General features: G+C 33.2%; 1 protein-coding gene across 1 annotated transcript; it reads right to left on the bottom strand.

Annotated features, from left to right (window-relative positions):
* Positions 1-365: 365 nt before the first annotated feature.
* On the bottom strand, positions 366-12,032 carry LOC119638538 (esterase B1). The gene is made up of 5 exons (XM_038035405.1): positions 11,375-12,032; positions 2,337-2,649; positions 2,103-2,253; positions 1,298-2,028; positions 366-1,225 (listed from the first exon to the last, which is right to left on the bottom strand). The coding sequence occupies exons 1-5, from the start codon at positions 11,419-11,421 to the stop codon at positions 476-478; spliced, it is 1,992 nt and encodes a 663-aa protein (XP_037891333.1). The 5' UTR covers positions 11,422-12,032; the 3' UTR covers positions 366-475.

Raw genomic sequence — 12,032 nt, 5'->3', positions numbered from 1 at the left:
TCTATCCATCCACCTGGCCGTTTAACGATCTATTCATTATAGAAATTCCCGAAGATTGTAAGAGTGCAGTAAAACGTTGGCGTATAGCTTCAATTTCGCCGAAGAGCGGCGAGTGAAATCTGCAAGAAGTTACCTATGAATAATCACTTTCTATTTTTATGTATATATATATACATATATATTTCTTTTTTACAAAATATTTATTTTCAAAATTCTTTATCCTTTAATTAAATGTGTTACAAAAATATATTTATGAAAACAATTTAATTATTTTTCTAAATTCACTAAAGAGATTTTTTCAAAAATAGTCCTTTTCCATGCAAGAATAAAAATCCAACAATAATTTACACTTACTGGAGGTAAATATAAAAAGAGATACATTTATAGATATATAAAAGAGATACAGAGATAGAGTGATGAGGGGAAGTGTAAGGAGAAGAGCGAAAATTGAGACAAACGTGTAGTAGCGTTCAGTTTAATATAGCAATGATTTATCCTCATACATGTTATCCCATAATTGCAGTTTTTCGGTTTCGGGCAAATCAATCACTTCAAGTTCATCGGAAATGTTCAAACATTTGAATGTCGTATCGTCAGGTGAAATGGGCAACCAGTGGTGTTGTTGCTGTCTTTTTTTATGTTCTCTTTGTTCATTTCCACCAGTACTACTACTATTGTCAACATCAGTGATGTTTACGGTGTCAGGCAATATATCACCACTACGGTCGTCATGAGTTACGTCACCACCAGCACCATTACTATCCCTAGTAATATCAATACCACTGCTACAATTTTCATTACAAAAATCCTTTTCGTTTTGCTGATGCTGTTGCTGATGCTGGTGCTGATGATGATGGTGGTCGCTGTTGTCCTTACTCAGCTCTAGTTCGAGCGGACAGTTGATAAGGGTGTTATTGTCATTCGGTATATTGGGATCACCGCATTTGGCAAATTGCGCTAAAATTGCTACCATACGTCGTATGGTCTTAAATTCAGCAGAACGATACTTGAGCTTTTTCGCGCCCGCATTGTAAAATAGATACGATAAATCATCGGCATGGCAGGTACCGCGTATCTTACGGCCGCACGCGATGATACGCATAATATTAAAATGTTTCGAATCAAAATCGAAACGATACAAATAAGTATCGGCTTGCGTAGCATAACGTTGACGAGCCAATACTGCCCGATGGATACCATGCCAAAAGTATTTATAGGAAAATATCTACGAAAAAGAGAACGAAAATTTTTTTTCATTGGTTTCAAATTAAATGAAAATTGTTAAGGACAGACATACATCACTGTACTGTAAAATAGTTTTCCACGAGGGTTCTTCTTCGCCAAAATAAACTTCTTTAATTAATTGACCATACTCTTTACGCTTTTCGTCGCTTAGGGCGGCATCGAAAGGTGGTAAACTTTCAATCTTTAAATTGTTTATAAGATCAGGATATTTTCGGACTTCGGTAAACATTAGTAAGCCCTCAAATGAATTGCCGCCAATTAATAAAGGAATTTCATTACTCCATGCATCGCGTAGCATTTCCAATGGTGGCCTAGGCACGATACAATCAGCCGTTTCATACGCTTCGACACAAGGTCCAAAAGTGTACATGAACCTTCTATCATGTCGTTCTTCTAAGGTTAACAAGCCAGCGGCTACCCTCATCAGTGTTTGAGCTTTGACGCTACGCAAATGCTGTAACACTAAATTGTCTTCATTTAAACCCTTAAAGCCCGTGGCTTTGGCCAATCTATAAGCCCAATCCATTTTCGATAAAAAACCCCATGATGTCAAAACGCTACCTGACATTATGACAGCCTTATGAAATAGACCTTTAGCTTTTTCACTTAACATCATATAATGGGCGGAGACACCGCCGGCACTTTCACCAAAAACCGTAATATTATTAACGTCACCGCCAAAGAAATGACAATTGGCTTTAACCCATTTTAAAGCTAATAGTTGATCTTTAAGTCCAGCATTACCGGGTATATCGCAATCAGGATCGTCAAGACAAAGAAAACCTAGGAAGAGAAATTTTAAACAAAAGTTAAAAAAACCAAAGGAAAAGAATTGTTATTATTTTCAATAACTTTACCTAGAGCTCCTAACCTATAGGTAATTATTACTAAAACAACATTTTCCATCATTATATAGTCGGGACTGTACAAATCACGGGAAGCTTCGCCCATTTGAAAGCCACCGCCATAGATCCACACCAAAACTGGTAATGGTTTTACAGGGTTTAGCTAAATTTTTATTATAAATAAAAAATTATAAAAAAAAATTATTTTTAAACTGTAAAATAAAAAAGGGAGAGGGGGGGCGTCACCTCTCTTGTGTAGACATTCAAGTATAAACAATCTTCACGACCTTGCAGTTGCTTAAGCACCATATTATATTGACACGGTTTCGACTTGATACGAGTGCAACGTTTCACGCCCGTCCAAGGATCCGGTGCAACTGGTGCTTTAAAACGTAATTCACCCAAAGGAGGCTTCGCAAACGGTATACCCTCGAAACTGTAGTATGTTGTGCCGTAAACCGAACGCCATTTTACACCTTTAATCTTACCATAGACCGTTTCGACGATGACCTTCTCATCTGTACGTAAACGCTGCTGACGGCTAAGAAAATTTAAATAACTATAAAGAAGAAAAATAATAATAATAATAAATTCTTGATAATTTGCATAATAATAGAATTTCAAGTAAAAAAAAATCAAAATTTGTTTTCATTTCACTTCACGAACAAACAGTACATCAGCACAGGTCTAACGAAAGCTCTTCAAATACGTTTTCATTTTTTTTGTCAACGAACTAATAAAGCGCAGCATATTACAGCATATTATTTGTGCTCATGTCATATCAATTTTAATGCAATGTTAGTTTCATTGAAAATTTTTTCAAATTATTAACCCATTACTTGAAGCAAATTTATCGATTTCTAATCAGACTTATATTCCTTGCGTGATCTCAATTTCAAAGCATATCAATGAGCTTCGTTTCTAGTTATGCTTGCTACTGATAATGCAAGATTTATGCTTAGCAAAAACTGACGGTATAATGAGTTTGCCATTCAGTAAATAACACCTTATCGGCCTCGTTTTTAGAGACCATGCAACGAATACATGTTCCTAAGTCAATTTGAAGGCCTCAAGTCTTAAAATCTTCGGTGAATTTGAAGCCAAGCGTTGTGTCGATCAACGAAAATATTTATTTGTTTTCTTGCATATACCAGATATACGCATGCGAGACTGTGTTCATTTTGTTACATTCTTCTATATGAATCATATATATTTGAAAAGCCGCTCAGGGGACGACCTTGACACCCATAAGCAGAAGGATGGTTAAGAAGATCTTTGCATAGAGGGGTAAGGGACAAGGCAGTAATATTTGTATATATGGATAGCGTAGACTGAGTAGGCATATAAATGGGAAATAACCGCTTTTATATCCGCCCATCTGTACATCCAATCCGTCCATCTGACGCAACCATTTTGCTAGAAAGCTGAAGCTATTTAAAAAGGTAATGAAGAAGGGGATAGCATTTGTGATAACATTGTGGATAGGGACCAGCACTCATTCTTCCATCCGTCCGTCCGTCCGTCTTTTTATGGAAGACGGAAAATTGAAACTTGTCAAAAAGGTAAGGAAGAAGGCAGTAGTATTTATGCATATTTACATAAAGCAGGCACTATTCTTTTCTCCATGCATTTGTCTGTTTGTGCCACATGCAACAATTGTGTTAAAAAATTGCAAGTAGTAAGAAAGAAGCAATACTATTGGTGGGTATATAAATATAAAGCAGTCACCTTTCTTTCCTTCGGCCATCTACTTGTGGGAAATGTAACAATTGTGCTAGAAAACTGAATTTGGAGGGAGTAAGGAAAGGGGTAGTAGTATTTGTAAGTATATAAAGCATTCTTTCCTCTACCCATTCATCTACATGTGACGAATGCAACAATTGTCCTAGATAATTGAATTTGAGTATTGGGGCAAGGAAAGGGGTAGTAGTATTTGTGGGTATGTACATAAAACAGTCACCATCTCTCCTCCGCCTCTTCGTCTACTTGTGGGAAAGGCAGCAATTGTGCTACAAAAACGAATATGGATAAAGGGCTAACGTACATGTATATGGAGTAATAATCATTTTTCCATCCGTCCTTTCATCCATTCGCCTGATTTGAATTGAAATTGAAATTATGAACTTTCTTCTTGATGACCACAGATGAGATCTGCAAAATCTTGAAAGTCGTGAAACTTACGACGAAAGGCGTATTTCAAGTAATCAGTCATTTACTACCTACATATTGCAGCTATGACTATATACTTTACCAGCTTGCAGTTTTTGAAGCTTGCCTGTCTCTCCGTCTGTTACAAAAATTAACACCGGTGCCCAAATCATTTAACGGATGAAAATTATTACCGCAAGAATGTCCCAATACAATCTGATTGAAATCTGTACTGGATTTGAAAAATGTAAATAACCAAAGTATTTGCGGAAGGCAAAAATGAAAGAAGGCCTTATAGAAATGGGCTGAAATTTAGCCCATGTGCCGTTGATATGATAGTTACAGATCAAGTACAAGATCGGTCGCAGACTGCTTTATACGTGAAAGTGGGAATGTAATTTATGCATAATTGAAGCATCAATAAAATTTTGCTTCCCATGCAGTTCCAATCGAGCGGTTAATACGGTTGCAATTACTAGCAAATATTTGCTATAATGGGTGTCCAAGATTCGCTTTTAGTCGAACCAATATATTCTCGTTGTTTTGATTTCTTTCTTTTCATTTTGCAACATAACTGATAAGCGTCTGGGGTTTTTAATAAGTCTGAACCTTCATATGGTGACATTTAGCAGAGTAATAAAAATTATAAAAAAATAAAAAAATTATGATAATCTTTTTTATATTTATAAAAAGCAATGAGGAGAAGAAGTTGAACTTTGCATTATGATGAGTACGTGGCAGATTACTCATTGATACCACATATATATTAATGATATATATATATATCATAAATGTTTTTGCTTACTAGGATGAAATTGGCCATTGCAAGCACACCTCTGATAAGAGATTAATAAATATGTACCATTATCAAGCATTTAATTATTATCATTTTTCTTTATTTATTCATTTTTTTTTTTTTGTTTCTTATTTTTAAATAAATTTAAATTCTGCTTATATTTTAATTTTTATCAATGCCTTATATAGGAAACCAAAAATGAAATGTTAAAAAAACGACAACAAATTTTTTTTTTTTTTTTAAATTATTTTTTTACCCTATACTAGTTGTGGTACAAGGATATATTAAGCTTGGACGGGTAAATGTTTTTATTATACCGGTCGATTTAGAGTCACTTGGTTAATTGATGTAAACTTGTCTGTCCTTCAGTCCGTCCGTCTGTTTGCTAATCTTATTTTCTTGTACACAACCTACCTGTCGCGATTTTCGAGATATTTTGGTGAAATTTGGGCGAACGTTATCGAAAATTATTCGGATCAGTTTTTCGATCATTTCCAATATAACGCCCTACATGAACGACTTTAGCAAATGAAATTATGTAGGGTATTTAATAGCGGGCCCACCATAGTGTTCTATTTTCTTTCTTTTTGTTTTATTATCAATTAGCTTTCTCTTCAGAAAGTTTTTTAAGCAATTGTTGACAAGTACAACAAAATTCAGAAATAAAAGATTGGAAAAATGCTGAGACGAACTCCGTTGGTAAACACAACATATCTAGTCAACGCAGATTTTCATAATACAATCTTCCTTCCAACTCTAAGGAATAAATCTGTATTTCGTCCGTAGCAGTTAGAAGTTGCATAAGTCGCAAAGTTCTGGCTAAAGACACTTGGGATTTTTTAGCCAGTAAATCTTTCTTTAATAACAGAACTTTTTGAATTAGTTTGCGCAACCTGTAAACAAATCATTCCCTTTTTTGCTTTAATCAATCGCCGGTCTATCTGACTTTTAAATTTTTCATAAGATTTGTTGAAAAAATAGAGTTACATTGAATCTACGGAATTGTTGTGTAAGTCAATGACGCAAATCTCCGTAGTAATGTAAAAGCAAATATTTACTATCAAAATTCAATTTATAACATATCGGGCAATGTTCAAGCTTTAAAATGCCTATTGATTTAGTAGTAGTAGTTTTCAATAAATTGCAAACTTTCCCCTGATAAGTTGCTTGGGATCAAAATGGATTAGTTTAGCAATATTAAATTATTATCAGTATGTTTATGTATAGTAGAATATTTTAGAACAGTTTGGCTATAAAACATAAACATTATTAACATGATTTTCACAAAGTGTACTGGGTTCAGTACATGCCAAAATACCCAGCTTTTTAAAGTAAATTATTAGGATACAAAACTCAACCGTTGTTGTCACTATTTCGGGTGACGTAATGACGTTCAAAACACCATTTGAGACGTGTACCGATTACAGTACACGCGGCTGAAAAGCCAATTATTCAAAACTATTAAACTTTGTTAGCTTGAATTGTTTTCATGGAGCAGAAATGGCTTTCACTCGTAAGTAGCTTGGCATGGAGAACGTGTTAAGGGCACATGTTGCTAGTATTTTTACGATACTCATGTGTCAGATTTTTATATTTTAAAATTTTTATTCACTGTGGGTTCTCCTTTTCTTGTTTTTATGTTTCCATAGCAATATCTGAACCGCATTAAGGTGGTATTAACACTAATTTCCTTTTTGATGGAAATCATTCAGCCCAGAACGATTCAAATTTTTGAAAGAAGGTAAAAAGCAAGTAGAACCTTAATATTTCCATTCAATATCACAAATACATTTGAGAGGCTCGATAAGCTGTTATAAGTAAATCGCGTATATATAACTTTCAACTTACTTAGAATACGGAATAATAGATGATCAGGTAAGCAGATCGTTTCAGAAATTTTTGTAAAATAAAAATTTATAGAGTTAACGACCATATGGGGACGATCCAAAGAAAACCTTGCAACCGGTATGCCGGTACAACTAAAGATAATTAAATAGTATTTTTACTTTAATTAATAAAATTTTTGTTTTATATATTATTAATTAGTGATAATTAATGCAATTAAATTTAATCATTTCTGTATTCATAATAGCAAGCAAAATATTTTTTAATTAGTCAGCACATGCATAACTTTCGAGCGTGTGTGTATTTTTTTGTAGCGTGTGGTGCATTTTCAATAAACCTAAAAGTAACGGTAAACAAAAAGTTCAACTATTTACTTAACTCCCTAAGAAACTTCAAACTTACTCATCAAATGTCGTTTTAAAGGGAAGTAATCACTTTAAACACCATTTCTAACTTCTCTCCTTACTTTGTCTATTCTAAAAAGATAGTGGCATTCTATTTGCATTCGTGTACCAATATATTTGCCTGTTAATCCGTCTTTTCGTCTGCTACTTAATAAGGAATCAGATCCCCACCTTAAGCAAAAAAAGGAAAGCTTTCTCATATGCTGGCGCCTTACCGAGTAGAGAAGGGTCACGATTACCAAGTCGATGTTCACAAATCTTAGCTTGGAGAACTATGGTAAGTGCTCAGTTGGTAATGGCACAAAACTTATCAACTGACCATACACCCACTAAACTAAGACAACTCCCTATATTGTTTTCTTTTCTCGCTTAGTTCTTGCTATCACTGTCTTACACGTATTGGGGACTTTGCCTAAGTCATTGGTCCATATAGTCAAATTGGCTTGAAAAACAGGTGTACCTGAGCCAATAATATTTCTAAAGCTGTTGGAAATTTTAAAAAAATCTCTAACTTATTACCTGTTTCCAGTTCTTAATCTATATTTTATTGTAAAAAAAAAATTACTTGAGGACACCCACTTCAGTGCCATACATTAAGAAAATGTAATATAAATAAAGGAAACAATTAAAAGGACTACTAACGACATTTCAAATAAGTTATACGGGAAGTGACCGGAAATGTGGTTTGCACAGAGGAATATCGAAGAGGCAGACGGAGAGACAAGTTTAGAAAATGATTCTGAATCGATCGATATAATAAAAAGTGATCTTATCAAAAGACCTCAAAAGTTAAATAGAAGAATATCAGCGGACAGACATGTTTGCCTAAGTTTTCTAATAAAGGCTGGTCTATCTCAAGCCCTTCCGGTTGTTGCCGACACCTACACAGTCTTAGTATACCTCAGTATCACACGTCATTATTAAATAGGAAGCCATAGATCATTATTATTATTCCATAGGAAATTTTGATTTCATTATATTGTAATGAACTATAAGCATTATTAACACGTGCGCTACCGCGTGTACCGTCTTCGGTACATAGTGATGATCACGCTTGCGTATAAATCCGCCCTCCTTATTGTTGTCTAGTGTTTTCTTTAAAATTTATTTTTTAGCAAAGAGAAGAATCGACAATGCCGAGAAAGCTTTAAGAGATTTCATAACTTTACTCCATTCGAATATTTGTCGCTTTTCTGTTAATTTTTAACACATGAGGTGGTAAGAGACAAATGCTCAGGAAATCATTTCTTCATTCTATTCATTCCGCATGTAATTTAAGAGTTCCTTTCCAATACAATACAATCTCTTAACAGATTGATGGATGTCAATACCCTAGCACTGCTTTCCATTGTGATGCAAAATGATGTAAATGCCATATATGCCAATATATTAATATATAATCAGTAGTTGAAAAATTCGATCTGTATTATCGTAGATATTGTGACATTCATCGCATATATAAAATTATCATATGGCTAACCTTACAGAATTTTTCTAATCACATTTCGAATATCACAACGAATTCTAGAATAAATTGACTTTCAATTTTTGAACGAACACTAATACTTTTTACTTTCCGCGCATATGTTAATGGATTAAGTACTGAATATTTGCTTTGAGGTGAATGAAACTTTTTTGAATATTTTAGATTCGTCTGGATTTTCGGTTTATACAATAACAGCAATAGAATTCCAGAAAAGTAAGAGATAAGTGAGATAAGAGAAAAAGGAAAAAAAAATGGAAAAAAGTATAAAATTATTTTATTATTGCGTTTTTTTTGCATTTCAATTTTAATGTAAATTTTTATGAATTAATCAGCGGTGGTAGAAACAGGTTAAAACTTATTTAATTCATTTAATGCAAATTTACTGTTTAAAGATATAATCGTGAGCGTCATTATTAGTTAGAGGTAAAATAATTATGTTCATGTATTTAAGTTGAATTATCAATGAATTAATGAACTAACTAATAAAAGCAATGTTTACAAGCAAAATTATTAAAATCATTAATTAATTAATGTGAAGGCCTATCGATGTCGAAGGTTAATCTCTTAGTATCAGGGATATTACAGCTACGAATGCCAGACAGAAAAAATTAGCTCAAAAACCTGATTAGATGAGACATTTTTTTTTTTTAATTATCTAATTAATATTACTAATTACTTTTATTTATTTATTTATTTATTTTTTTTTTGCTTTTTACTACACCGCTTTTGGTAAAAAATTATATTAAGTTTGTCCAGAAGTATGCAACATCCAGAACGACTTGAGGTAAACTCACCTTTTATTATACCTATCCATTCAGAATCACTTTCTTGATCGACTTAAGCTTGTCTGTCTTTCCGTCCGCCCGCCCTGTTTTCTTGTGGTTAACTTACAGATTGAAAGTTATATTTGTATGAAATTTAGTAAAATGACGTCTTCGGCCCTAAGGACCAATGCTATTGAAAATAGTTCCGATCACTTCCCATATAACATTCCTGTGGAAAAAGTCATTATATGAGCACTTTTACGGTGTTGGAGAGCGTTCAACGATGGGCCATGGCTCGCCGTAGTGTTTTTACTTGTTGTATTTATTCCCTTTAAAAAAAATACAGGGTCGCCCAAGAATATGCAATTAGATTTTTGACAATTAATTTTACAAACTTCGTAGAGTCAGTATCAATAGACTGCAGTTGCTGGAGGAGTAAGGAATACGATCGATTTTCAGATATATATGTTTTAATAATTAGTCTCGGGACTTTTCAATCCTTCTTTATAAAAATTTTAAAGAGCAAAATTTTACGTTTCTATACCAGAATACTTCAATACCAATAATTTGTTGCCTTTTTCGTCATCGCAATGCTTATTTTTGGATTGAATAAACAATCGAAAAATAGGATATCTTTTTGCGGAGGTGAACTACATCTAAAATAGTGCTGGCAATTCCTAAAGAATCAAGTAAATTCTTTCGAAGATATGGTAAGAATTTTTTTTTAAAATTATATCCCCTTAGCCTACCTACCGCCTGACCGAGGGAATAACTCTCGCGACTGCCATATCGCTATTTGAGAATTAAAATTTCAGTGGGATAGATCGCACTTTGTACTACCTATGCATATATGTTTGTTTGTTAGTACTTTACGTCAAAAAAGTTTAAAATTGTAAAAAGTTTTTAGTAGAACTTGAAGTTAAACACCGCTTACTTAAAGGGTTTTAATTTGAACATTGCTGCTCCTTTTTACATAGCTTTGTTTTAAGTCATTGATCTGAGAAAAAGTAGTGTTTAGTTCGTCTGAATGTAAATTGTAACCAAAAGAGATAAAACAGTTAAATAGTTCCTCCCTATGCGGTTAATCACTTTTTAAAGAACCATTCGAAAAGTATTGCTCTCCTTAATGAGATTAGCAAGCTCCATCTAACTAACTAAATCCTGGTAACTTCTAAAGCAATAAGCGACTTCTTTCGTTAGCGTTGTGATAATTCCTTTCCTTGTTCGGCATTCTCACATTTCAGTTAATCTGTCGGTAAAGTATCATAATCAAAAAAGTAATGGGTTTCTCAATGGGGTTAAGCTACTTCTAATGAGCTACCGGTGACTTCTAAAACTGCACCCAACTCTCTTAAAAAATGCTGTCAGAATCTTTTTTTTGTTTTAGGCATTTTTCTATATTCAGTTAATCACTTGCTGAAGATCATTCCAAAAGCAGTGATCTCCCAATAGATATGGACGAGTTCTAATAAAGTGTTGCTAACTTTTAAAAAGGTAAGCACCTTTTTATGGAAACCCCGTAAGAATTTTTTTCAATTTTCAAGATTTTTACTCGTTCGGCTAATCACTTGCCAATAACTCACTCAAAAATCATTTGTTTCCTAAAAGAAGATAAGCCGGTTCTAATTAAATACAAATGACTTCTAACTTTCTTGGATTTTTTTTCTCAAAATTCTTCGTCGCTTGGTAAAGAAAAAAGTACTTATGGCTTAATTTAGGTAAGTTATTTCTAATTAAGTACTGGTGGCTTCTAACACTGTAAGCAACTTCCATAGAAGAAGCTGTGAGTTTTTTTTTTTTTATTACATAGATATATAATAATTTAGTTAATCATTACTTACTTGACTGCAAAGCGTACTTGTTGCGTTAGTGATAACTCGAAAGCCATAGTTTCTCTGCAAAAGATTTTAATTTATCGAAAGTCTTAAGTTTCGTACAATTTATATGCAAAAGGAAGTGAAGAATAAAATTTTAAATTTGAATTTTTCGATATAAAAAGTTCGTTTTTTAAACGGATTCGAAGACAATTGACAAACAGTTGTTTAAATTTACACGCTTGAGGCGACTTAGGGAAACATGCATTTATATCGGTAATGTGACGATACTAGTTGTCCTCCAACATATCAAATGTTAACGAAAACACGCAAAACTTATTGTTATTGCTTTTTAAACAGATTTATTGTCTCTAGGTAGTCATTTATTAAAATTGAATGTTTTTTTTTTTTTTTTTTTTTTTATAATGTCGTTAAAGAATTGATTAATTTTCCTTTTTTTTTTTTTGTATTTTTTAAATACTATTTCAAGTGCTTCTCTGTTTTAAGGTAATTCGAAAAAATCTCGTTTTGCTGTAACACGTGCATAGTAAGCGAAAACAATAGAAGATTATTTATTTAGCACCTAAACGGAGACTTAAACCTCTAAAATCACTTGATTAAAGTAAAGTATACAGTAAAGTTGATGATGAGCTTGACTTTTTTTTTTTTGGTATTTGTTTGTTTT

The sequence above is a fragment of the Glossina fuscipes genome, unplaced genomic scaffold (genome assembly GCF_014805625.2).
Source record: "Glossina fuscipes isolate IAEA_lab_2018 unplaced genomic scaffold, Yale_Gfus_2 90, whole genome shotgun sequence".
NCBI lineage: Eukaryota > Metazoa > Arthropoda > Insecta > Diptera > Glossinidae > Glossina > Glossina fuscipes.
This window is presented reverse-complemented; position numbering and strand designations above follow the sequence as displayed.